Below are 27,013 nucleotides of genomic sequence, written 5' to 3'. Positions count from 1 at the left end.
GCTGGACCAGCAGCCCCCGTATCCCCAGGGCCCTCCTGCATCTGCAGGATGCCAGCTCCCGGGGAGGAGGAGGAGAGCCAGGAGGAGGTGGCTGGTGGTGCTCCGGGAGGGTCCGGACCCCCAGGTGGGCTCGTGTCCCCACGCCTGAGCCCCTCACACCCAGTACTGGTTGTTCTTCAAGGCGGGGTTGGAAGTCCGGCAGTACTGGAGGAGCTCGGGGTCTGGCGGCGCCCCGGGACCCGTGCCTTGGGGTGGGGGACCCGTGCCCTTGCCCTCCAGGGCATTGACAGTCATGAGGGGGATGCCTTGGTTGGGGTCCGTCCTCCGGAAGGTCTCCTGGTCCGACACGGCCCCGTTCTTGGCCTTGGAGGCGGGGGTGCCCTGGACGTGGTGCTTCCCCGTCTTGTTGCGCTTGTGCAGGTAGAAGAGCAGGGGCAGGATGAGAGCCAGCAGGAGGAAGATGAGGCAGATGGGGATGATGATGCTGAACATGTTGGCCTCGACGAAGCTGAGGAAGGTGCCCCCCTCTTCGGGGCTGGGGCTGGTAGTTGCACCGGTGCCCAGCCAGGCGGTGGGGAGCATCCCCATCTCGCTGGCGTTGGGGCTGCTCCGCTCCGTGCCCTGGGGCAAGGGTGCCAGGGGGGCTGTCAGCAGGGTGACGCCATAGGCTTTTGAGGCATTGTAGGGCTCAATGCTGTACCCCAGCGATGCCAGCGCCAGTGGCACGCCGGCAGCCGCCAGCTCGAAGACGAAGCTGTCTCTCTGCAGAGGCTGGTCGGGCTCCCTGGCATCCAGCACCTCCAGCCCAACCAGCCCTTGCTCCAGCTCGCTCTGGCTGAAGGTCTCGATCAGGGTGGTGGGTTGTCCTGGGTCCCTGGAGACCCTCACGAGACGGCAGGCACGGGGCGCCCTGCGGATCTTGAAGACTGGGATGCTCCTGGTGCGGTTGGCCAGCTCGCTGGCGTCAAGGATGCTGGTGTCCAGGATGGCTGTGGTGCCCCTGGGCCACACGCTGCCCTGCCGAGCCTTCACTGCGGCGCGGACGGTCACGTTCACTATCCCGGTCCTGTTTGCTGCCCGCGACATGGCGAGGAACTGGAAGTCATCCTCGGGAGAGGTGAGGTCGGTGAAGGTGAATGTCACCTCCCCGCGGTCCAGCTGCTTCTGCGAGAAGCCCCACACTGGCTTTTGGTTGACCTGCACTTGGCCAAACCTTGGGTCCCTGGTGATCCTGTACAGGGCATTGCCGGCCCCGGGCTGTGCAGCTCCCAGGAGGTGGTGGTGGGACACAGAGGCCCTGTTCAGGTCTTGGGGCACCTCCAGCAGCACCGGGCTGGCAGCGGTGCTCGCTGCAGGCAGCACCTCCACCTCCAGCGAGGTCAAGGTGGGCGGGTGGTGGCCATCGGAGAAGCTCAGGGCTAAGGACCCCGGGGCACGGCTCCCGGTGGTAACAAACACCACGTGGCCTGCGTTGACCTCCGCTTGGGTGAAGCGGTTGATGGGCTCCTGTGGGTTGTGTACGTTGGCCAGGTGGCCAGTGAGGGGTCTCTGGAGGACACTGTACACCATCTCCTCCGGGGAACCTGATGGGTCTGCCACATCCAGGTATTTCTGCGACAAGGTCACCACAGAGCCCAGTGGGACCCGCAGCACTTCTTGCTGCCTCACCACCCGCGACGGCTCGCTGCTGGTCACCGTTATATTGAAAGCTTCAGAGATGACCACCCCTTCCTGCGGAGGACGGATCGACTGCTGTGCCCGGGGCCGGAGCCAAGCCTTAAATCTGAAGCGGTCCTCAGAGATGCCGTCCTCATCATGGGCATATGCCAGGCGCCCTGCAGCCAGGTCTGACTGCAGGAAGAAAGGCTGTGACCGCTCCAGGGCCGTGCCACCCACCGAGAGCTGCCCATGAGCCGGCAGCACCGTCACCAGGAAGACGACATCGTACGCAGACCTCTCGGGGACCGGGATTTGGCTTAGGAGGTTGGAAGCATCCAGCACCAAGGTGTTGATCTCAGCCCGTTGAGCCCTTGCGAGCTGGAGACCTGAGGGGAAAAGGGAAAAGCCAGAAGTCTATCATCCCTGAGAAGAACCAGAGAGGAGAGCAGACCCAGGTGAGAACAAGACAGAAAAAGGAAGATTGCAGACAAATGGAGGGAGATGACAATCGACTGGGACTTTTTAGTATGGTAAGATGATGGAGCAAGGAATTGTGCAGAGAGTCAGCAAAAGGATGGATGCAATTTTAGAGGTTTCTTGACATAATATCAAAGCTTGTGCTTGGATGGCCACGGGAAACTGCACGGTGCTGTCTTCTTTGGGCGAACAAGCCCTCCTGAAGTTTGCACAACGCCCAAACAGGGAGCTTGTGCAAACTTCAGGAGAGCTGGTTTGTTCCTTGTTTTTGCCCAGCTTTGCCTCTCCCTCTTTACCTGCATTTCTCCATAGCTGAGTCAATCGCTGGGGACACCTGGCCTCGAAGGAGATCAGCACGAGAAGGATGAAGGAATCCGAGATGGTCGTGGGAGTGACCACACGGAAACGTATGGCATCTTGGGCGAGCCAGAAGGGCTTCTCTGGCATCTCGTGCTGGTAGAAAATCAACCCATTGTCCACCTAAAATGAAAAAAAAGCCCTCGATCAACTCTGCTAAATGGCAAAATTAATACCCAGATTGGGTAATACCACATGGCAGATGGGTGCATCTGTCTCAGCTCTGGTGTGGTGGGCACTGTGGCACCAGGGGGGACTTGACAATGCTGTGCTAGAGCCAATGTGCGCACCCCGGGCTCTTCTCTTGGCTCCAGGAATTAGCAGCCAAGCCCTAATCAGGTAAGAAATGGGGGCCATCACCATCTATGGCATGGTAGCCACTATCGTGACCTCATGGATGGGATGTTTCCATCCAGCAGCTGGGGAAACTGAGGCTTGGAGAAAGGGCTGAGCTTGCTCAGCATCCTCTGAGAGTCAGGCCAGCGTTGAGCACATCACAGGGGGGCTTGCAGGGTGGGCAGACCTGTGTGTTGGGGGGGGGTGGGATGGGAAATAAGCCCTCGGCCACGCTCTGCAAAAGCCTGGTTGTGTAGGAGAAGTGTGGTAGCAAGGATCTGCTCGGAGCTGGGATGAAAATATCACGCTTGGCTCTTGCCTTCGGCAGCAGGCAGGATGGAGGGGTCTGTGGCGTGGGGGTAGCCTGCGAACAGGGGATTACAAGTCCCCAAGCCTCCCCCAGCACTAAATCCAAGGCTGGTGGCCATGGTAAAGCCGACGCTGGGGCGGCAGCTCTTCATCCCTCTTAGCAGCCGTTGGCAGGGCTGGGAGAGTCATGGCGTGGCCGCAGCCTTGCTCTGCCTCTGGCCAGGGGGCGGGTGCCTCTGCCCATGGCAGCAGCCGGGTCAGACTGGGACCCCCAGGCTGCAGGAGGGGTGATGGGGGGCTGCGCCTCCGGATCCTGTGGGGCCGAGAGGGTAAAATCTCACCTGGGCTTGGGTGAAGTTCCTGATTTCTTCTCCCTGGGAGATGCTCAGCTTGCCCAGGCGCGGGGCTTGCTCGATGCTGTAGTAGAGAGCGGTGGAGCCGGCGGGGCTGTTGCTCACTGCCTGCAGGTTCTGGCTGGTGATGGGCTGCAAGGCACCTGGAAGAGACATCCAGTATGGATTGTGAGCTGCAGCCTCTCCGCCTGCCTGCAGCCCCTGCCACTGACATCTCGGCGGTGCTGGGGCGGGGGGCGGTGGTGGAAGGGTCCGAGAGCCCCGTTGGCCATCAAACTGGGAGGACGGGGAAGCTGCCCGTACCCACCTGGGCAGACAGTGAGGCTCTGCTTCTTGGCCAGGCTGATGAGCGGCTCTCTCTGGGCCCTGACGAGGAAGAAGTGCCCGGGAGACAGGTTCTCCCCATCCCACAGGTCGAAGGCGAAGCCCCCATCCAGGGGCCCTGCGGAAAGTACAGAGCTGGGCATTCATGGTGGGGGGCAGAGGGGGCTGCAGCTCCCCGTTAACCTGGCGCGGTTTGGACCAGGGTGCTGCGTGATGGGGTTAGTGTCGGCCTGGGCAGCACAGGGCTCCCTGCTGGTGATGTCCCCACCCGGGGCGTCCCCTTGCCTCAGGCTGGGGGTGATGCCAGGGGGCCGGGGCACCTCAGCCCTGCCCTACCTTGGTGCACGAAGAGGATGAGGCCGTTGTTTATCTGGGCCTGGGTGAAGCGCCGGACCTCGGCGCCGGGCGCTGACTTCAGCACGACCTTCCCGTTGGCCGGGGGCTGGATGGAGTAGGTGACCTCCTCTGCCGGGGAGTCCTCGTCCTCAGTGCTCAGGATGTGGGGGCCGATGGCAGCCGTGGCCCCTTCCCGCAGCTGGGGGACAGGGAGAGGCTGTAATCCCCTGGGGGATGCTCCAAGACCCCGTCCCTGCCCAGACTGCTTCCCTGGGTGCCTGAGCAAGTCCCAGCCCAACACGGGTGCCTTGTCGGCGTGCTGGGGGATGCCTCTGTCTTCTGGCCGCTTCCCAGCCCTGCGTCACCCTGTGCCACTGCCGTGTTTGCTGGCACTGGGTCCGTGCATCTGCGCTGGAGGGCAAGAGCGAGGGCTCGCCCCTTCGTGCCTCAGTTTCCCCAAGAAGGCACGGTGCTCGAGTGGGTCCCGGGGCTGGGGCAGAGGCTGTGCCTTGGACATGTCTCTCCCCGTTGCTCTGCAGGCTCTTGGTGGGGTCCCGAGCCCTGAACTCGCTCCCCAAGCCGCTGCTGCGTACGTGACGGCCGCAGCCCCGACTCTCCCCGGCTGGGTGTTTCTCCCGTCTCACCGCCCCCTCGCAAGGCTGCGGCGAGGCCACCAACCGTCCCAGCAAACCCTCCAGGAATGACAAGTATGCTGCCGAGCTCAGGGCTGCTCCGCAGCTTCCCAGGGCCTCTTTGCCCCGGCCAGCGGTGCCCACCCACCCCCGGGGTGCTGCCACCCCAAAACCCCTCTCCGGCTGGAGGCAACAACTTTCCCCGCTCCTCATCCTGTGCCGTATCTCGGTCTTGGCAGAGCCCAGGGCCGAATCTTGCACTGCCAGACAGGTTCTGCCCACGCTGCCCAGAACGGCCTCTCGCCCTCGGGGTGCCCTGAAATCGCGGGGCGCATGGACCGAGCCTTCCCGCGACCCGAGCGGGGCGGAGCAGCTGGATGTGCTGCATCCCACGGCATCACCAGCCTGGCCCGCAGACCCACAAGGCAAGACGCGGGCGCTGGAGGAGCCGCTCAGCTGGCCGTGCTGGGTTAGATGAGCTCTTTTCTGCTGTTTTCAGCTGGCCCAGCACCAAACATTTCTTGAGTGGGTGTGGGTGCCGACAGTGAAATTAAATCCCTCTGCAATCCCCATGGGATGGCAGGAGGCAGGCTCGAAAACGCAGCTTTGGAGAGACAGGATGGGGGGAGTGCTGCCCGACACCAAGGTTTTCGGGCTGCCCGACACCGAGGTTTTCGGGCTGCTGCCTCCCCTTGGGCTTGGGGTCAAGGAAAACTCCCTGTGGTCAAAGCCTGGAGAGGGGTTTGCAGGCAGGGGGGAGCGGTGGGCATCGCTGCCTGCTGGGGACGGGCACACACGGGCTGTCTTCGTCACGCTCCCCGTCCTCCCTGAATTATTGAAGCCTTCCGTCTGGTTCCTGCTCTCACTTACTCGGCTTATTATGTTTGCTCAGCCTCTGTGTCGCCTCTGCTCTCCGGGAGAGCGCGCAGCGAGGCAGCGAAACAACGCCGGGAGCACGGCCGCGTGGGTTTCGGTGCAGCGGCGGAACCCTTGCTTGGTGGCATCCAGCCATCCTTTCTCCTGGTGCTACCCGAAAAGCTGCTCGGGGCAAATCTGCCTGGTCCTTTCCAGGGGTCTTGGCTTCGGGGTGTGAACCCTGCCCGTTGTTCTCCCCAGCCCTGTCTGGACTCTGCACCCCCGGAGCTGGCAGGCGCAGGCAGCAGAGGAAGGCTTTGTGCAATCTCTCCTGGACCCAGCCTGACCTTTAAACGGTGAAGTCATCTCTCACCAGAGCACAAACACAGCAGGGCCGGGCCCCTCCTGAGCACTGGGTTGCTTTAGCAATGCTCCTGCTTGGAGCAGGGAGCCTTTCCCAGCTCCAGAGCCTCTCCCATGGGCAGCGGGTCGGCTGCGGTTACCCCTTCCAGGGCTGGGGGGGTTCCCAAGGGAAAGGCTGCCTTGGAGTTTATTTTGGGAGATTTTTTTTCTTTCTTTTCACGCTTTTTTTTAGCGTGGTGGCCGGGAGGGAACGACATGCTTCCCTAAGTGCCTTGCAATCACTGGACTAATGAACCGGTTACTGGGGCCGCCTGGGTGGTGCCCAGCCCGTACCCTTCCCTTCGGGCATCTCCTCCAGAGCCCAGGCTCCCAGACACCTTCCCAAAACCGCTGCATGGAAGGGGCTGCTTTCCCTGCTGCCAGCCGGGGAAATCCTGGGATGGGTGAGGATAGCCTGGGGGGCAGGGGGAGCAATGTTCCTGCTGGCCTGGCTCTCCAGCATGTTTTCTAATAATTTCTTTGCTGAAATTTTGCGTTGGTGGCCCTGAACAGGGCAGGGAGGTGTCTGAAACAGAAGGTGGGACTTGCTGGGCGTTAGTTTTCTCACAGAGCGCATGCTGCTGCAGAGGAGATCGGACCTGGGTGCGACGAGAGGCGTGAAGGCTGCCTGAATCATGGAGCATTTCCAGCCTGCGCTGATGAGACGTGAGCAAGCTGCTCCTTGCGTTCCCAGGATTTACTCCGGGCCTTGGGGCAGGGCGAGCAGGGTGCCCGTCCTTGGACCAGGGGAGGTGAGGAGCTGCTGCCTGCATCCCTGCCTGTCCACATCCCTACCTGCACTCCAGCCTGCTCGCCCGCCTGCCCGCCCGCATTCCCTGCCTGCCTGCCTGCATCCCTGCCCGCATCCCTGCCTGCCTGCCTGTACCTCTGCCCGCATCCCTGCCTGCATCCCCGCATCCCCGCCCGCGTCCCTCCCGCCTGCTGCCGCGGGCCGATGCTCCCATCTTGCGGACAGTTTCAGCATCGGCAGCGGGAAGGGTGGGGGGGACACACACGGAGGGTCAGGAGGGAGGGACACCCCGGTCTCCGCCTCCTGCGAAGCCTCGCCCCGCCGGGAAACCGCCTCCCTCCCCCGCCCCCACGGACTGACCCGCACCTCGGCTCCGCGGTGCCCCAGTTCCCGGGGGTGCGCGGCCAAGGCTCGGAGCGGGTCCCCACGCCGGGCTGCCCACCCCCCTCGCCCCCCCTTTGGGTGTCCCAGCGCTGGGCACCCCGCAGGTCCCGCTGGGGTGGGTGCCCATCCCCGCGGCACCCCGCTCGTACCTGCAGCCCGGCGTTGACCCTCAGCCGGGGTCCCTGCGAGGTGCGGGGCAAGATGGAGACGAAGATGGTCCTGGGCTGGCTCCGCCGCTCCAGCGCCGAGGAGTTGGCCAGGAGCGTGAAGCTGTCGGCCTGGGCCCGGCGGCCGTCCTGCCTGTACTGGACCCGCTGGTTCTCCACCTGCGGGGCAGAGGCTGGGTGACCCTCCTGGGGGGCACAGGGCCACCAGCCCTGCTGGGGAGGGGACCTGTGTGCCAGCCTGGGCGGTGGGAGCGAGCTCTGGGGCAGCGTCCCCATGGGAAGCAGACGTTTAAACACACCTTGGGAGCTGATGCGTTCCCCGCCAGCTCTGACCAACGTCCAGGTGGACTTTGCCACCCCAACCCCCTCCATTCCAAGGGAAAATATCTTCCATGGGGAGAGGAGCCCCACAGCCCTTCCCAGCCTCCCAGAGCCCACCCCTGGGCTCTTCCCACCCCCCCCAGGAAAGCAGTGTGGTGGGCAAGCAGGCATGCTCGGCTGCTCTACCTCGCTCCAGGTGAAGCCACGCAGCCCGCCGTCCTCAGGCCGCTTGCTGCTCAGGAGGGTGCCGAACCGGGGGGGCTCGAGCACCCTGAGCTCCACGCCGAGAGACGTGAAGTAGGCGTTGGGGATGTTGAGGATGCCTGTGGAGAGGGTGACGGAGCCGCCTCCCGGCACCGTGATGTTGTGGACGTCCAGGGGGATGGTGATGGGGAGCACGGCCAGGTTCACCACCACCCCCTCCAGCCGGTCTGCACCGCTGGCCGTGATGTCCACGACAAACTGGTCATGCTCATCCTCTGGCTTGGAGTGGAGGTAGAGGACTCTGCCGTTGTTGATGTCCTCCTGGGTGAAGGACTGGATGGGGTCCAGGCTGGGCTGCTCATTCGAGTCTTGGCTGTGCTGAAGCATCGCCAGGAAACCGGAGGCCGGGGGGCTGCTCACCAGGTAGACTATGTCTTGGGGAGGGATCTCTTCATGGGTAACCTGGGAGCGTGGGGGAGACAAGGCGTGAGAAGAGGGGCTGGCACCTGCGAGGCTGGGCTGCCCCACAGCCCACCGCTGTGCAATCCCCCAAGGCTTTGCTGTGGGATGAGCTGCCAGAGTGACCTTCTTGCTGAGGCCGTGCCTGAACCTCTCCCTCTGTCCCTGGGCAAGGACTGACATGGGCACGAGTCCTTTGCTCTGGGCAGGTGGGAGTGAAATGGAGTCCCACCAGTGGCTGTCCTGGTTTGGTGGCCGGGGAAGTGGTTCAGGCTTGGGGAATGACTAGAGAAGGGGATACTCACCAGTAAGTACTCATCCTTGATCCCAGCCGCTTCCCCTTGGAAGACGTGGATCTCCTTGTGATTGACTATGCACAGGGGGCTGGGATGGGTGTCCAAGAACACGCTGATGGCCAGTGTGTCCTCCACTGCCACCTCGTTTGCTTCTGCGGTGAACTGGAGCTCATCCCGGGTGTTCCTGCTCCCGTTGTGGCGGTAAGAGATCTCTCCTGCTAACAGGTCCCTCTGGGAGAAAGCCATGACCGGCTGCTCCCCTCTCAGCACGGTCCCCCACTTTGGGGGGGTCGTTATCAGAAACCGTATCTCTTCGTCTGACCTGATGTCCATGTTGGTCTCCAGGCTGAGGACAGAAGAGTCAATGCTCCCTCGGCTCCCTTGGTGGATGACTAGACCGGTGTTGTTTACTATTTTGATGTAGGGGTCTGACGCCTGTACTTCCAGGAGGGCCGTGGTTTGGTGGAGGCCGTCTGAGACCTGTAGCTGGATCCAGCCCCGGTCAGCCCCCGAATGGACAAAAAGGATCTTCTTCTTCCTCAGATCGTCCTGTGTGAACCGATAGACCTGGTGGCTTCTGTCATCGACGGACACAATGCTGCCAAACAGAATGTCCTTCCTCGCCAGCACCAGCTGCGTGTCGGAGAAGCCAGAGTCCTTGTCGGTGAAGGCGATGTCATCTGTCGTCAGCAGGTGCTGCCCGTTGCGCACCACATTGAAGACCTTGTTCACCACCTGGACTGGGGTGTGGTCATTGACGGGTTGGATGGAGACCCTGAAAACACCTCTCACCTCCTCCGCATCAGGCTCAGCACTGCCCTCGCCCTGCCTCGTCGCTACGAAGGGGATGTCGTCCTCCAGCGTCTCAGAGTCATCATGCTGGTACAGCAGCCGGCGGTGGAGGATGTCATCGTTGGTGAACTCTGTGATCTCTTCTCTGGAGGCCCAGCCATGGGACGCAGCCCAGGCCAGCCTCCCGTGTGCTGGCCCCTCAATCACTTCGTAGATGTAGTCCATGCTGTTCATGCTCTGTACGAACAAGTGGTCCTTGGAGATGACTGCTTGCCCTCCTTCTGGCACAGTCAGGAGGACGTTGGTCAGAGCTGGCGCGTCGGGGTCCCCACCGATGCTGATTGTGTAGGTGTAAACGGGAGAGTGCTGCTTGCTGGCATGGACACGAAACTGGAAGATGTCCTCGGCTTGCTGAGAATTCCTGATGGTTGCGCTGTAGCTGAGGTGGTTTCTTTGCAGGTCGTCTTGGGTAAATCCAAAGCCTTCAGTCAGCCTGTTGCCAAGCAGCTCCAAGTTTCCCTTTTTGGGAGCCTGGATTATCACGTAGTGGAAGGGGACTGGGGCAGAGTTTGGATCTTCCAACATTGCCTCCAGCTCCTTACTGGTGATATTTCTGTGCCGCTTGTTCTTCATCTGGAGGGGGACCATGGTCCTCATCTTAATGGTGGCTCTTTTAATCCTTATGAGAAAGGTGTTGTTTTGCAAGACCTTCTGCCCCACCCGGACTTCAAATCTCAGCTTCTCCATGACGTCTTCCAGCCGGTGCTCCGGGTCTGTGCTAAAATACTGGATGCGCCCTTGCTCCAGGTCTTGCTGGTGGAAGGACTCGACTTTTCTCCACTCCCCTCCCATGCTCCCTTGCTTCTGGACCTCACCATACCTCAGGGGCTCTGTGACGACATACAGGATGGCGACCTGTTGTTTCATGGCATTTGTCTCCACTGACAGGTTGGCTGTGGTAATGTGCGCAGCCGCTCCTTGGGAGATGAAGAGGCCGGTGTTGTTGTGCAGGCGGATGTCAGGGTCGATGGCGAGGATCCTCAGGGTGGCAATCGGGCTTGGGACCGTGCCGTCGCTCACTTGCAAGGTGAGCTGTGAGTTTGTCCCGCTCTGGTGCACGTAGACTATGTTGCCTGCTTCCAGGTCCCTGCAGGAGAACTCTTCGATGGGCACTCCAGGGTGGAAGTCATACTCCACATAACCCTCCTCTATCTGCTGGCCACCGTGCAGCTGGAATTCGAGGTCGTCACAAGACGTGTCATCATCTAGGACCTGCAGGATGTCTGTGGTCAGGTGTTTTCGTGTGTGCTTCAGGATTGTCATGTGGTTTCCATGGGGAAAGATCACCTGTGGAGCATCGTTGACAGGGTTGATCATGATGGGCAGCAGGTACGTCTGCCCCTGCCGCAGGCACTCGGGGACCCCTTGCTGAGCAGTCACTGTCACCTCCAGCATCAGCTGGTCCATGGGCCCCTCGGAGCCATCGTGGACGTACCTGACTTTCCGATTCACAATATCCAACAAGGTGAACTTCCTTCTGCTCCTGGACCCAGGGATGTCCAGCTCCAGCTGGCCGTGCCTAGGATCGTTGGTGATGCTAAAGAGGATTTGGGACTGCCGGATGTTTGCAAGGCTCAAGTCTACGGTTGGCTGGGTGTGTTTCCACTCCAGGTAGGCCGTGCCCCCTTCGGAGACAATGAGGGGGCTGACGTGCAGCAGCCTGCTGATGTTGGTGAAGGCGGGCGGGAAGCTGTTGTCTGGCTGGCATGGTTCCGCCACCAGGCCCGGTGCTCCTGACCAGGCGTCTGGAGGCGGGGAGGTGAGTGCCTCATCCTGCTCATACACCTCCTCGTAGTCCCAGTAGTGCTCCTGCTTTCCACAGCCTGGTGTGATGTCCTTCGTAATCACAGCATCTTGCAGACTCCTCCTCTGCAGGTTTATCCGCAAGTCCTCCAAGCAGCCAACAAACGAGTTGTTGGTCATGGTCCACACCGAGATGAAAGCCAGATGGTGCTCCCTTAGCCTTTGCAGAGCTTTTTCATTCATACCACCGATGAAGAGGTTTCCCTGAAGGTCCAGGTAGTTGTTGATGCCCCGGTTGGATGTGGATGAGGCGTAGTAATCTATCAGTATCTCAAACTTGTGGATGTCCATGTAGACTTTGACATAGTGCTGCTGCTCATCGCTGATGAAGACATTGTTGTGCAGGACGATGATGCCGTTCCCCTTCTCAACAAACCCTCTCAGGCGCCCATTGGAGATCTCCAGGTAGAAGAAGTCATTCTCCAGCCCTGCATGGTAGATGAGGGGTGCCTGGGTGATGCTCGTCGTTATCACAAACTCGATAGTCGCTTCCTCCCTTGCATCCCACGTGGGAAACATGATGTAGGAGTGTGGCCCCAGGAACCCAAAGGGGTCCTCGGGCTCCGCAGAGAACTGCATGGTGCACCCTTCCTGAACCCGATGGAAGATCTTGGAGCTGCCATCAGAGGACAGGGGGGAGAGGACATCCAGGCCGTTGAATATCACCAAATGCAGGCAACCTCTGAAGGGTGAGCTAGCCTCGGTGAGGTACGGCAGGTCGAGGCTGCCTGTCCCACCGGCGTAGAGGCCGTATTGGATGTCCAGCTCCCGTACAGGCCCTGCGATGTCCACGGAGCTGTTAAAGACTCCATCGATGGTCAACGTCATCCTGCCGTCTTCCACCAGCAGCTCCACGTCGTGCACTGCCAGGTTGTTGAGCTGCAGCTCTGCTGGGGACTGCAGCGTCACCTCCTCCGAGCCCAGCTGCAGCCTGGCCTGCAGGGAAAGGACACGGAAAGTCCTCAGCTCAAGCAAGGTGCTATCTCCAGCACAGAAGACACCTCTCCACCTACCAGAAATACCTACTGCAGCATGGACTGTTCCTGGGGGCTCACAAGTGGTTTGATCCCTCTGTTCACTGCTGTTCGTCCTGCTCTCTTCTGCCTCTGTGCATGCTGCTCCTTCATCCCCCCGTGGGCATGCCCTCTCTGTCCCGCTCTCTGAATTCCTCTCCTTTCTCACACTTTTTCAGCAGACCCCGGTGTCGGGACTATCTCCCCGGGGTCCTTCATCTCCCAGTCCCGCTGCCCCACTGCTGGACTTTCCCTCTCCCCCTGCAGAGGAGCCCTGCTAGATGCTGGCTCCTCTTTCCCTGCTCCATCCTGCCTGCTGCCCTCCATCCCTGCAGCCTGGGCTGCTTCCAGCCCTCGCCCTGGGAACTGCCAGGGGAAATAGTAGGCTTTGCTCCCCACGGCAGCAGCTCGGAGTCTGCCGAAGTAGAAGGTCAGCTGATGGACCCTGAGACACATGGTCTGCATTAGGGAGGCCTCCAGCCAGCTGCTCGCTTGCTCTCCTGCTTCGGTTTAGATGTGGTTGGTGGCCCAGCCCAGGCTGCAGGAGAGGCAGGATGCCTGCTTCGGATGATCCCTGCTCTTTTCCTCCGCAGTGGATGTCAGCACCATAACCACAAGAGAGAATTTTATTCTTCTGTCTCGATCCCTTCCCATGCCCCAGCTGGGCTTGGCCCATGGTGGGACAGGGGGGACACCTCCTTTCTCTGGACCCTCTCAGCTCATCCCTTCACTAGCCCCTCGCACCCTCAGGATGCTGTGCACCACGTCTGACCATGCGATGTACGTGGGGTGCCGGTGTCTGGGTGTCTCCACGATGCTCCCCAGCAGCACCCTAGGCAGTGGGTGAGGAGCTTCCCCAGCAGAAGCCTGTTTCTCTGTATTTAACCGAATCTCCCAAGACCGTGTCCGCTCTCCTCTTGAACTCTCAACCGCCCTCGGCAGGGCTCTTGTCAGCTCGTCTATCCATGCTGGCGTCCGGCCCCACGGGCTGCTGCTGCATCCCTGTGCTGGACGAAGCCCTGGCCCCATCCCGCGCTGGGGTGCCGGGGTGCTGACCTGCAGGGTGCCGGCTCGCAGCTGGAGCAGGAGGTGGTCGGGCTGGCCGGCGGCGAGGAAGAGCATCCCGCTCGCCTGGCTGGTGTACAGCTGCAGGCGCAGCCGCACCGCGCGCGAGGCGTCCGCCAGTGGCATCTCCACGAAGCCGTCCCCGAAGAACGAAGCTGTGGAGAAGAGGGAGAGCGTCACCTCGCGAGCCGCATCTGTGTGGGTGCTGTGAATCTGCAGCCCCTGAGCCCACCCATCAGTCCGTCCCCATTCGCCTCGGGACAGGGTGCTGCAGCCCAGCAGCCTGGAAAGACCCTCAGGAGAGTCTGTTTTTCCGTGTTCATTTTTTTTTCCTGGGGGAAGGTGTTTCTAGGGGCCGGGTGTGTGGAGGCAGAGGTTGTGTTTCTCCTTGCCCACGTGGCGCTTATAGCAACCTTCCTCCTCGCTACGTGGCTGCGGCAGATGAGGTAGCGCCTGTCGTCGGGCCAGTTCCCGAGAGTTAGGAGGCAAGCTGTTACCCTGATGAGCCTTTCCCACTTCTGCCACAGCCATCTCCCTTTGGAGGAATATGAACCCTTCCAGCGGTGGCTGCTGTGCCTCGGCTGGATTCCCCGGCTGGTGCCAGTTGCTGCCGAACAGAGGGGTGCAGCGTGGGGATGCCGCCGGGTCAGCCGACGCCACGCTCTGCTCCTCTCCCTGTTCTACACTGCTTTCTAACAGCTCTCCGTATCATCCAAACATGGCTGGCGTTCGCCCTGGAGGCGGCTGCCCCGGCGGTGCCGTCGGAATAATCGCCTGTGCCTGCGATCCATATGTGGATGTGAGGCCGTACGGAAACCTCGGCTCGAGCAGGGCGCCCGAAGCCGCGGCTGGAACGCGTTCAACGCCCAGTATACATCAGCCTCGGAGGGACTCAGCACAATGGCATGCGGTCGTGAAATGAAAGACTGTGTCACAGGGCACACGGCAGAGAGGGTAGAATTAGCAGCACAGGGAGTGGCGAGGCTTAATTTTAGAGTGCTGCTGCCGTTCAGCTGGTTCGGTGCACGCGTGTGCCTTGCACGCGTGTTAAATGCGTGTTGCTCCTGAGCAACCCATGGCAAAGGTAACTCTGCCTTCACGGGGCGAAGTGTGAACACTCAGAAGACCTGTAAGCTGTGAATATCTGGGGAGGGGGGGCGAACACGCGCGTGTTCAGCCCGTGTGTAGCCACAGTCCGTAAAGCCTGCCGCGCTTGAGTTTACACGTGCAGTGCTGGGGTTTGTGGTCCCGCACGCAGTTTGGGTGCCGCAGAGCGATGAGAACGAGCCTTTGCCTTCTCCCAGGGTCCCAGCCCAGCCCCTGCTCTCTTTTGGAGGCGGTGGGGGTGGAGGTTGGGTGCTGGGGTGAACCCAGCCTCCTGCGTGCCGAGATCTGGGTGTAGACACCAGTGCGTGCTCTTGCAGCCGCTTCCCCCGCTGCCTTCTCCTGTTGCAGCCAAGCCCCGGTTTCTGTAGGGCTGGCTGGGGTGGGAGCGGGCAGGAATTGGGCAGGCTCCCGGAGCTCCAGCACGTGGGCTTTGCTCGTGAGGTGGTGCAGCAAGCGAAAACCCAACATGACAACTAGCAGCCACAGCCATGGGGGGTTTGAAACCAGCCCGTCGTCAGAGGTGATGGTGAAGGTTTGCCCGACACAGGCAGAGTTGGAGCCCTCTGCTTTGCCTTATAGCATGTTCCTCCGAGCTGAGCTCTGCGGTCCCCGGAGTAGGGGATGCTCCTCCGAGACCTTCAGGGACGGAGACATCTCCTTGCCCAGACACCGTGCAAAATCATGTCCTGCCACAGGCAGCAGAGAAAGTGCCTTGGCTTTCTCCGGGGGTCTGGGAGAAGAATGTGGGCGTTGCAAGGACCGTCACCCCACCCGCTCTGGGCAGGGAAGAAACGGCAGCATGGAAATATCTCGCCCTTGCTTTAATACCAAGCCCTTTGCTCAGCCCAGAGCAGGGCTGCCAGCACGCCTTACTCAAGCCTGCTCATTTCCTGGCCCTCGTGCCTGCCGTTGGCATGGGGCACTTTGGCTTCCTTGTCCTCTTCGGCCCAGGCAGTGACTCAGAGGAGCTTTGCTATTCTTCGCAGGGCCGTCAAGGGCTCTGTCCTGCCCTGACCTGCTCCCTCCTTCCAGTGGTCTGTGCGAAACCAGCCAGCCCCGGCGTGCCTCGCTCGGTGGCCAAGGGTGGTGGGTGCCACTGGCACCGCCTTGTCCCGGTGTTTGGTGAGCGAGGACAACACAGGGCGCTGCCAAAGGGAGTTTTCCTCTCCTTCCTGGCACAGACGCAGGCAGCTCGGGCTCCAGCAAGGCGTACACACATGCGCGCAATATACTGCGGTCCCTGGAGACATTGCATGCACGTTATATGCTGGCTCCCGTTGAGGTTCCCCCATGCGCGTACGCTCTGTGTTCCAGCTCCTGCTGGGATTTTGCTACGTTTCAGTTTTGCAGCTTCCCTAATCCCAAAAATCTGCTCTTCAGATGAGCACAAAGTGGCTGCTCTCACAGGGATGCAAAGCTTCGCCGGGGACCAGACCCACCAGCAGCTCCTCTGCCAGCCCAGGGGCTGGGCAGCGTCTCCCATGGGTGCTGGGGATCGCGTTTTGGGGTTGGAGGAGCTGGTCTGGCACATCCAGCCTGTTTTCCAGTGTGACAGGGGGCAGCAGCTCCTGCAGCCAGCACATTTTGTCCCGCCTCGGTTCTCCCGAAGATGCCAGAGATGCTTTTCTTCTCTTTGACTCATAAAATACTACTAATAAACAGTTACCGGGAGCGCAGATGCCCCGGGGAGCGGTGCTGTTTGCGGGGGGAGGGAGGACGGACCCTTGCCCGGCTCCAGGAGGTGCTGGGATTTTTTCCTCCGGCAACAGAGCGGAGTGAGTTACTGCTGTTTGTCTTCCCAAATTCCTGCTTTATTTCAGGGCTGCTCTCCCCCTCTGCTCAGCAGCCTGGCCAGGACACGAATGCTGCTCGACCTGCGGCGTTTCTCTTTCACAAGGCACCCGTGGCTTGGATTTTGGGGGCATTTGTTCAAACACACCTCACCCTGTAGAAAGCCTCCAGGGCACATGGTGACTGATCGCTTGGACGGCAGCTTGGGTTTGGGCATGCACGGGGAGGACAGGGACCCCCTCTGCACCCCCAGCCCCATCCACGGGCTGGCTGCATCCGAGCATCCCGGGATCGCCCTATTGGGCTGCGCTCCCGTGAGCCAAAAGCACCTTTTCCAGGTGATCTAAGGGTGCCACGATCACGCCGTGGGCACGTCGTGCCCTGAGCTGAGCGTCACCCCTGGATGGAGATGCCTGAGCTGGCCCTTCCTCCCCTGTCCCAGGCAGCAGCGGGTCTCCATCTCCTGCCCGTGGGTCGGGGTGGGCACCCCGGCTGTCTCACTCGCCTCAGCTAAAAATAATCGATGTTCCCAGCTCGCCGTGTCCCGCAAGAAACGGCTGGCCCTGCCTTGCCAGGCCGATGGAAAGGCATTGACGAGGCGAGAGGGGCCTCCGTCACAGTTTCCGAGCAGCCGGCCAGCAGCCAGCAGATTATAGGCTGCAGTGTCATTTGGGTTTTGGGGGTATTTTTTTTTGCCTTGAAAAAAACAAGGAGACGAGCCAAAAGCTCTGAGCAAGGGGCTGGGAGCGAGGTCCCGGGCTGGTGAACAAGCGAGGGCTCTGTGCGAGCCAGCCCTGCCCCAGCAGCCGCCTCAGCCGCTGGCTACCGCTGGGTCTGGGACGCCCTGGCCCTCTCCCCCTGCTCCTCCAGTTGAAAACATGGCAGCTTTGGCCTCTCCAATTGCTGTTTTTTTGTTGTTCAGGCAGTTTTTTGGCAGCCCAGCCCCTGAGCGAGCAGGGTCCGGCACCTCGGGGAGCAGAGCCCACTGCCCGGCAGCACTGCGGAGAGGAAGCGACGCCCGTCCACCCGGGCTGCTCTGGACTGGAAGGTCCCGGGGTGCTCCGGGGCTCAACGCAGCCAGCTTGGGCTCTCCTCCATGTCTTAACATCTCGGCACACAAACTTCTCCCACCTCCTCCCAGGCACGTAGGAGGACGGAGGAGCCAAGGCGAGGGAAAGCGGTCGCAAAGCTCAGTGCGAGGGTTCGCGGAGTGAACTGTCGTGGGACGCGGGGGTTTTTTGGAGCGGGGAGACACCTCCTGAGTGCACGGGGGAAATGTGGGCTGGGGGGTGGGCGCCTTCCCCACCCACGGGCTCCTACCCCGGCATCCCCAGCCCTGCCCGCGGGGCGGCTGGGTGCGTTTTGGGGTCTGTGCGAGGAGGTGTGTCGGTGCGTGGGGGATGCGAGTCCCCGAGGGGCTGTGGGGACCCCCGTTTCTCCGCGTGGAGGAGGATGCTGAGGCCGAGGAGGAAGGAGCGGAGCAAACCCTGCGTGGGGAAAGGGGGCACCGCGCCGGGGAGGGGCTGGCCGCCCAACAAGGCTTCATTCAGGCTGCGGTGAGGGGCAGGTGGGGGCCAGTGGCCCATGTGTGTTTGCAGGGAGGGGCCTGGAATTCGTTAAAGCAGCTCTTTAATTACGGGACCGGGTGCCAGGAGAGCCCCGTGCACACACACATGTGCCCCCCGTGAAAGGCTCTCTGTGTTCGCAGCCGCTTCCCGCCCCGGCCACGCCAGTTTTCTTGGTGGTGGAAAAACAGCCGGGCAGTGAAGGCTCCTTGTTGCCCGAACAGCCCTGGGGTTGTGTGGCCGGTGGTGCAGCCCATCCCGTGGCTGCCCTCCTTCCTGCCCGCCGGACGCTGCCAACGAGTGGTCCTGGCGTTGGCGTCGTGCCCGGTGCTGCCGAGACCCCGTCACCGGCACGGGGTGCTGCCAGGATGCCCGACGGCCAGCCTGGTGCATTCCTCCTCCGCAGCGTCAGGAGCTTGTTTTGAGGCCTTCTGGGTTGTTTGGGGTTGTTTTCTTTTTTTTTTTTTTAATTTTAATGACTTTATAAGGTAGCGAGCTCGCCTGTCGCCAGCTGCGCTGCACCCACCCACTGCGCAAACACTGGAGGGGCTGGGGGGATGCCGCCCAGCCCTGGGGATGCTGCTCAGCAGTTTGGACCCCTCCTGGTCCCCCCACCCAGCATGTCCATGAGCTCCCGTCCCCGCTCCCAGCGCTGGCAGGGTGGGCAGGACCAGCCCTCCTGCTTCCTCCATGGGTGGCCCTGTGCTTCAGCCTCCCCGATCCGCAGCCTGGCTCTGCGCTGCCCGGCGGGACCCGCAGCCCCCCGCTCCCCAGCCACATCCCGGGCAGTGACAGGGTTGGGCTGGGCTCCCGTCCCTGCGCGGGCGGAGGGGCAGGGGGAGGAAGGGGTCCGAGGGGCTTGCTGAGAAAGGCTTCATTATGTTACACATTCCCTGCGTTTTACGGCGTGGTTTTATTTACGGCCGGGGAAGGAAACGAGCAGCTTGCGAGATGGGCTAAGGCAAACACAGCCGCTGTGGAGCGGCCCTCGGGTTTGACTGGGGCTTTGCTGGGAGGAGGAGGTGCCGGGGGGGACAACTGTGGGGGGCCTTAGGGGATGCTCAGAGACCGGAGCGGGTACCTGGGTGCCGCAGGAGGGCTGAGCACCCATCCGGGTCTCTGCAGCGAGGAAATCCCAGCGCAACGGAGATGGGTCACCCATGGGCCAGTCTCGTGCTGCAGCATCTGAGCCCAGTGGGGACCTCAGGGGTGTCCTGTGGTCCCCTCTTGCTGGAAGCGGGGGGCACGGGGCTGCCTCCAGGGCGGGCTCAGGCGTTTGGGACGGGGCAGAGACAGCTCGGCAGACAGCCCCTGCCCTGGGAAAGACCTCTCCCCGCTCTCCTGCTCCTGGGGCTCATCCTCGAGATGTATGGGGTGGGGTGTCATCAGCACGGATCCATCCCCGGCGTGGTAGCTCCCGGCACGGTAGAGGGCTTTTTCTCTCTATCCCCACTTCCATGTTTTATCGCCTGTGACTCCAGCCGGCGACTGCAGCTCCCACGTCCCGAGCCAGGGCTGTGCATGCTCCTCAAAGCCCGGCAGTGGGAAGAAGAGCTCCGGTTCTCACCTCCCACCCTCCACCTGGCCCTCCCTCGCAGCGGGGCTCCCCAGGGCCGGCGCTTTCCAGGAGTGGAAAAGCCAGCGGAGATTGCTGGAAAGCAGCACCTGGGAAACCGCCCGCGAACCCACGGCCGATCACCCTCCCCAGGGCTGCCGACCACCAAGCGCTTGCCAGAAGTGGATGTCACCTTTGTTTCAGGCGTAGGAGGAGAACCCCCGGGCCAGGGTGCTCTGCTTCACCCCGTCCTGTCCCGCTGGCCCCTGCCTCCTGAAGCAGATCAACCTCCGGCCGCTTTGAAAACCTCTGCCTGTGTTTATTGATTCAGTTCCTCTCCCCGTCCCGCTGCCAGCTGCTCTCCTGCCCGCCTTCCCCTGGCTCCTGTCTGGCAGCTTTGGGGAAAAAGAAACGCCTTTTTGCAGCCCGCAGACTTTGGGGTTGGGGGAAAACATGCCCCCTGCTAATTCCGCGCTGCCTGGGAGGGAGGTTTGTCACATCACCCCCGCCCCGGGTCCTGCCAGCGCTTTCCCCTCTGCCCAACGCCCGTGCCTGCTCCTGCCCGACTCCCCCATCCCTACGGAGCAGCACGGAGGAGCTGCTACAGCTGGAGGCCGTAAAGCGGGGTCCAGGAGGCTTGGCCGCAGCTCTGGAGCTCCAGCCCTTGCTTCTCCAGCATGGTTTTACGATGATTCAAGCAGCTCTGGAGCTGATGGTATTTCCTGCGCTCTCCTGCTCGGCCGGAGCCACGGAGGGGAGGGCAAGGAGCTGACAGCCGGCACTGCCATCGTGGGGACTGAGAGCTTGTGGCTAAACGACTCCGGAGGGACTTCAGGAATAAGCGCGAGCTGGAAGCGGCGGTTGGAGTTTCTGCCCCGGGAAGTGAAGTGGGTGGAGAAAGTGGGAGGATCTGGGGAAGCGGGAGGCTCAATCGGCCCTTTGTGCTGTCCCCCGCAGTGTGACTCAGGCTCGTTCAGGCTCCCGCTGCTGCCAGGAGAAGTTGGCCTGGAAATATTGTATCAGCCCCAGAGGACGTGGTTTCCAAACCATCCCAAGTTGGGTTTTTGTTCTATTTTTTCCCCCCTTCTCTTTCTTTCTTCTTCTCTCTCCCAAGCCGTCTCCCTCCTCGCTGGCTGGAAGGCTTTCCAGCTCCACCCTGCACATCCCGGCCCCCGCTCCCACAGCTTTCCCTACCCCAGCTCCGCGCCGGCTTCTTCCCGCCCAGCCAGGGAAGGGCTCGCAGAGCTGAAGGAGGGCACGCGGTGGCATACGAGGGGACAATCCTGGCCAGCCCAGCACCGGAGGAGCAGGGGGACCTTGGGGGAAGCCTGGGCTGGAGGCTGGGTCACTGGGGAGCGGGGCACCCGGAGCACGCGTCCCACCTGCAGATCCCCGAATCCCATCCCTGCCCACCCAACAGAGCCGGTACCCGTTCCCGATCCCGTTCCCAGCCCTGGCAAAGGGAAGGGAGCCTTCCAGGGAGACAGCGGGGGAGCAGCGGAGCCCGACCAGGGGATGCTCACAGGCATCCCTGGAACGGCTGGACGTTACCGGAGAGATCCTCGCCGGCTGTCAACAAACAGCCCAGCCGCTGCTGGAGAGGGGCCCGTTTCCAGCCGCCCGGGCTCAGACATTTCCCAGCCCCGCTTGTGTCAAACGGCTCTGGAAGTGCCAAGATGGGGGTGGTTATCGGCCAAAGTCGGGGCGAAGAGGGGGAAGGATACGCACGAGAGGAGTGCGCAGCCCGACACACACAGGGAGATGCCAAAGCTCTGCGGGAGCTACCTGCCAGCTTGGATTTCGGCATCCAGGGGCAGGGAAGGAGCTTTGAAAATGCACAGATCTATCCGCAGCCACGCCAGCAGGGCAGCACCCGCAGCACCCTGGGCCCTGCGGGGTACAGGGGCCATGGCCAGGGTGGGATTTCAGCAATGCTGGGTGCTGCAAGGGCAGAGAAATGTCTCCACAGAAAGGGAGGGGTGTCTACAGCGTGGAAGGGGGAAAGAGAGGGCATTTTCTTTTTTCCCCCTTTCTGGAGCTAAAATCTCTTCTTCTCTTCTCTTCTCTTCTCTTCTCTTCTCTCTCTCTTCTCTTCTCTTCTCTTCTCTTCTCTTCTCTTCTCTTCTCTTCTCTTCTCTTCTCTTCTCTTCTCTTCTCTTCTCTTCTCTTCTCTTCTCTTCTCTTCTCTTCTCTTCTCTTCTCTCCTCTCCTCTCCTCTCCTCTCCTCTCCTCTCCTCTCCTCTCCTCTCCTCTCCTCTCCTCTCCTCTCCTCTCCTCTCCTCTCCTCTCCTCTCTCTCTCCCCACACTTTGGGAGGTTCCCCTCCCACCCTGCCCCCCTCTCCCCACCCCTGTTCTCCCCCTGGCTTTTCCATCTATGAGAAACAAGCGGTGGGGTGATGTTTATAGAGAAAATAAATGCCTGCTCTATTTCTAGCGTGGGGGAAGGTATAGGCGTCCGCGTGGGGCCGTGGGGGTGTGGAAGCGGGCGCGCACATCCCCTCCCAGGGCTGTGGGGCAGGACAGGAGGCTTTTCTCAGCCACATCTACCTCGGGCCAAAACTTCCCTCTCTCCTCCCCGACTCCCAGAGGAAATGACCCCAGCGAGCCCAGAAATTTCTGTGGGATGGGATGCAGAAAACCTCAAAGCCTGGGAAATTCCTCCTGCCCCTCTCTCGCTTTCTGCCTGTGCTCTGGGGAGCACCGGGGGGGCTTATGGATGGGGAGCAGCCTGGCTGGGATGGCATCACGAGCAGGCGGGGGCTCTGAGCCCGAACCCCCCATCCCTCGCACACCTTCACCCCGCCCGCCCGCAGCGGGGAGGAAAAACAACCTCCAGAAAGCCAAAATTTGGACAAAGGAAGCAGCAGGGATTCACGGGGGCCACCCCGAGCTGACTCACAGCCCGCGAAGGCAGCCAGTGAGTCACGGCGACGGGTGAACGTTGCTTTTTCTCTCTCCTTGGCTTGGAGGCACGTGATGGCACCGGCCACCTCCACACCATGCTGCTTGCCCCGTGACTTTAGCCGCTCCCATCAATTTTTGGCAGCGCCCTCCCTTCGCTGGGATGCTTGCTGTCTGCTACCGTCTGTCTGTCGGGCTGTCAGGCAGCCAAGAGCAGCCGTCGGGCGCAGGGCAGCTCCCCGAGGTATTGCACCGAGCGGTGCGCGACCGGCCCAGATGAAGGATGGAAAATGGGAATTTATCACCCTCTTGGATCCGGGGCATGGGGCGTAAATATCTTCCGCCCCGCCTCGCTGCCGGTTGGCAGGAGGATGCTCAGAGGCCCTATTTGGTCTGTCCTGGGGGTGAGCGACAGCTAACGAGCTGGCAAACCTGCGTCCTTCCCATCCCAGGGTCAGGATGAACTGCAGCAGCCCCGCTCCTCTGGTTTTAAGCCTGGCTTTGCAGAACCCAGGGCTGGCCTGACTCTGGGCTCTGCTTTGCAAAGCAGCCCTTGGCATGCAACGGGGCAAAGCGGGTTCTCTGGTTGTGGCACGTTAATAAAAAGCCTTGAGTCCGCTTGCAAACTTCACAGGTAAAATGAGCATCATGCAGGCATGTCCACTCCCTCCGCAGCAGCTCAGTGAGAAAGATCATAGCACGTTTCTCTCAACCTCAGTTTTTCTGTTACATTTACCCCAGAAAAACTCATTGGGACATCCCGTCCCCATGCAGTGCGGCGATGCGCAGACAAGCGCCGGGCACGATGGAGACGGCTCAGGGAAGGGCCGGGTTGGGAATGGGGGGTCTCCGGTGGGCACTCTCCTCGCTCCGTGCCTCCCGGAGGTTTGGAGATATGGAGTGGTGAAGGAGATGGTTGCAAACCAGCCTGGGCTGCGTACAGACTTGCCTTGTACCCAGTGCGGTGACTTGGGCACGTGGACGCGGCCCCGGATGCCCAGGCAAGACCCGGGAAGCGTCAAAATACCATCCGGGGAGTTTCTAGGACTTTCCCGGCTGAAGGCTGGGGGTGATGCTAACGCTGGGCGAGGCTGGCTTCCCAAAAAGGAGAACGAGCCGGAGCCCGGCTCCTCCAGGCACCTGGAAAGGGCTGAGGAAGCGGCCCCTGGGAGCTGAGGCTGGGCTGAGCCAACGCCTGTTGCGAACAGTCTGTGCTTGGAGCTTTATTTAGGCACACAGACAGCGTTAGCCTGCCGCCTCCGAAGTCCCGTTACTTTCCAGCCTTCAACCTGACGTTTGTTCCTCCGGGTGAGCTTAACCCTGTCCTGCGATCTTGGAGGAATGCACTTATTATATATTTGCCCGCAGCCCTCTGTTGCTAAATATAAGAGTGAGACGAGAATATTCCTCCCCGATTCCCACGATACCAGTTTGCGTTCTCCCCCCTTTTCAGCCGTTTTCCTGTTCTTTCCCATCAGCTGGAAACTTTTCCAGCTGCTCGGAGCTGTGACCTCAAAACATGTGGCGCATTCACAAGAAAAGAAAGTTTGAATAAATCGGTCCGGATTTCCAAAAGCAGAGGAGAGGAGCAGCCGGGGCGGCTCCCTGGAGCCGATAACCCCGACGAGGCAGGAGGGTCCCGGCCGGCTACCCTGGGGCAGGCACCATTCCCTGCCCAGGAGCTGGTGCCCTGCGCGAGGCAGCCATGGACAAGCCGGGGTCATGCTCGCCTCCCCGGGACCCCCCGTCACCGCTGCTGGGGGTCTACCCAAGACTTAGGGGGTTGCATTTTTGGCACCCCCACCTTGCTGGGAGCTCGGGGTGACTGCTGCTCGCAGGGACCCTACACATCCGATTCCTCCTTCCCCCACATCGCTCTTTGTTACAGCCCCCCGGTGAGAGAGCTTTTGGGGACAGGGGAGCTCAGCCTGCGGGTGACCTCACTGGGAACCGGAGGAGAGCCAGGCTGTCTAAAAACAGTTTACAAAACTTCACACTCGGATGTCAAGAGGACAAGTTTTACAAGTGTTTTTTCTTTTTGATAGAATCTCATATTTGTTGATGTGCACGGTGACCCTTTCCATATTGGGTTGGGCATGATGCCCGGGCCCCTGAACCTGGGCTTGGAGGCAACGCAAAACCCAGGCTTTGCCCCTAAAAACGAGCCCAACCCTAGCCCCGTGCCTGGCACACGGCTGATGGCTTGTGGGTCTCTCCCTGATGGGGATGGAGGGATGTCCCAGGGCAGGCAGCCCTTGGCAACACCTAACGCCCGGCACCAGCGCTGGTGGGCTCAGCAGGGATGCTCCTGAGGGAGAGAGCTTGCGGGAAGCCGGTGCCCAGACCAGGGGCTTTGGCTGGGCACAGAAATGGTCCCCAGTGTCAGAAAACGGGTGTAAAACCCCTTTCCTATCCCAGCCCTGGGGGTCCGTGCCAGGCAGGTGCCCATTGACCCCTGGAGCTGTGCCCTTGCTGCCAGTGGTGTTACCTGGGGGGTATCTGGGGGGGTTGGCATGGACCAGTGAAAGCCACGTGCTGGTTTTTGGGGTTGGTCCAGCCCGTTCACCATGGAAGAGCTCAGGAGTGCCAGGGCAGCCCCAGGCACCGTCCCGGACACCCGAGCGGCCAACAGCTCTGTGTGGTGAATTCCCTGCCCAGGATGGAAAGGTCAGGGCTGGAAGGAAGAAGACCACTTTGTTCATTAACACAAGGGATTTTTTTCCACTTGGCTTGCCAAGCATCCCCATATTTTGGCGCATGGAAAAAAAAAGAAGGAAGAAGGCGGGCGGGAGGGAGAGGACCATGTCCCTGGAGGCCACCTGCTCGCTGGGGAGGGAATGGGGACAACAAGGGACCCTCAGGGACCTTGCAGGCACTGAGGACCACAGGGCTGGGCCCTGGGATCGTCCTCGTCCTCCTCCTTGCAGTGACACAGGCTCGGATGCGGAAGGCGATTGGGGAGCAAAAGACCAGAGGTGGTCAGTAACAAATCCTTTGGAAACTGTTTGGACAAAGCCATCTCCTGCCCCACTGCTGGTCGGAGCCCGGGTGCCTGGGGGGAGGTTTTGGGAAGAGAAACTGCTCCGTTAGGAGGTTTGGGGAAGAGAAACTGCTCAGTTAAATGTTGTATTATTTGTGAGGTGAGTTAAAGAGGAAAAAAAAGTGCTTTTTGAGGCCCCTTCTGAAGCTGCAGATGCTGCCGACCCACTGCAAATGGTTGGTTAGACCCCACGCGCTGCTTGGAGGGTTGGGCTAAGGTGCAGACCTGCTCCGAGCAGGATGAGACCCGTGTCCAGACCCTGCAGAGCCTGCTGAGCTACGAGCATCCTGGAGCAGGGCGGGGAGCGGGAGGCAGAAGGCGCAGGGAAGAGGTGCGGGATGGCCGTCAGGATGCTGTGACAGGGCAGGCCGCTGTGCCAAGAGCTGTGTGGCCAAACCTGGCCACTTTCTGGGGGAAAACTGGGTATACATCACCCACCTCGCTCTCCTCCCAGCCCGTGCCCTCTGATAACCCTGTGGCACCACGGCTCCTTCTCCTGGGGGACACTCTCAGCCCCGGATGGCCCCTGGTGCCCCATCACCCAAGAGGTGACCCCGCGCCCCTCTGGGGCCGTGCCAGCGGGAGAGGCGAACCCCTCGCCCCATGCACCCAGCCGCCCCGGGCGCACAGGACAGACAGACGGAGCAGAGCCGGAAGGTGACACACGCCCTGGCAGATGCTGCCCGGCTCCTTCCTTCCCACGGGCACCGTCCAAGCCCTCGCTCCTCGGACGAGATGGGCTGCACTCACGGGCAGCTCCTGTGGCTGGGATGGCGGGATGTGCCCGTGCTCCGTCCCCATGGCGCAGGGCTTCGGCAGAGCAGGAAGGTGCCTTTCTCCTGCCGGCTGCCCACGGCGCAGACCAAAGCCCTACGGCTCCCGCGTGCGGGTGGGGAGCGAGCCCCATCCCACCCAGCACCACGTCTGCACGTGTCCCTGGGGAAAGCATCGGACGCAGCCAGGGTACACGGCACCCTGAGAGCCACGGTGGGCAAGCTCCACTCCCTCCCTCGGCTTTCCCCATGGGGCAACCTGGCCCAAACACCCTGACTGAAAACAGCTCCTGCCGGCCTGGCCACAGGTCCCCCGCTCCTCGGGGAGGGACAGCCTGCCCCCACGGGTGCCACCACAGATCCGCGCTGGGTCCCCATCCCTCCTAGCCCACCCCACGCACCCGACACGGAACTTTCTCCCCGGGTTTCTCGCCGCTCCATCCCTCGGATGTGCTGGTGGGACGGGGCTTACCTCCGGCCGGGGGTCCCGCGCTGAGGGTCAAGGGCTGGCAGGCCAGCAGCAGCAGCAGCAGCGTGGCAATGCCACCTTGGGCACCCATGGCGTCCCCGAGGCTGGAGCAGCGGCTGGGGCTCCGAGCACGGCACAGCCTCCGCCAGCGCCTGCTTCCAGGCGAGGGCTGCTGCTACTACTATATTTAATAAAGCTGAGCGAGGGAGGGAGGGACCCGTAACTTCTCCCGCCTGTCAGAAAGGAGGAATTCGCTCAGATTACAAAGTGAATTTTCTTTCTTAAAGGGCTAGAGGCTCCCGCCCGCCTGCTACCCACCCGCTGCTCAAAGCGCCCTTGTTCGTGGCGGGGCGAGGCGAGGGAGGGGTGGCTGTGGGTGCGGAGGGTGCCTCTGGATGCATCGCCGGCTCTGGGTGAAGCCGGGCATCCGTGGCTTTCTTGGGGAGCACAACCAGC

The 27,013-nt window shown here is 61.6% G+C and overlaps 1 protein-coding gene across 1 annotated transcript; it reads right to left on the bottom strand.

The window, feature by feature from the left end:
- Positions 1–26,691, bottom strand: CSPG4 (chondroitin sulfate proteoglycan 4). The gene is made up of 10 exons (XM_075432076.1): positions 26,561–26,691; positions 13,347–13,510; positions 8,632–12,213; positions 7,850–8,329; positions 7,325–7,501; positions 4,152–4,350; positions 3,799–3,933; positions 3,480–3,634; positions 2,433–2,616; positions 1–2,045 (listed from the first exon to the last, which is right to left on the bottom strand). Exons 1-10 carry the CDS (start codon positions 26,646–26,648, stop codon positions 154–156), a joined length of 7,056 nt encoding a protein of 2,351 aa, XP_075288191.1. The 5' UTR covers positions 26,649–26,691; the 3' UTR covers positions 1–153.
- Positions 26,692–27,013: the final 322 nt, after the last annotated feature.

Source organism: Opisthocomus hoazin, chromosome 10, assembly GCF_030867145.1.
Source record: "Opisthocomus hoazin isolate bOpiHoa1 chromosome 10, bOpiHoa1.hap1, whole genome shotgun sequence".
In the NCBI taxonomy this organism is placed as follows: Eukaryota; Metazoa; Chordata; class Aves; order Opisthocomiformes; family Opisthocomidae; genus Opisthocomus; species Opisthocomus hoazin.
The sequence above is the reverse complement of the archived record's forward strand: the minus strand, read 5'-3'. Positions and strand labels throughout refer to the sequence as shown.

Bases quoted from the DNA above. Each gene is read 5' to 3' on its own strand.
- CSPG4 (XM_075432076.1), bottom strand. From the start codon at position 26,648: ATGGGTGCCCAAGGTGGCATTGCCACGCTGCTGCTGCTGCTGCTGGCC. The intron at 3,635-3,798 runs GTGGGTACGGGC...TGTCTCTTCCAG, and splicing joins GAGCCTCACTGTCTGCCCAG to GTGCCTTGCAGCCCATCACC. The intron at 2,046-2,432 runs GTAAAGAGGGAG...TTTTCCCCTCAG, and splicing joins TCAGCTATGGAGAAATGCAG to GTCTCCAGCTCGCAAGGGCT.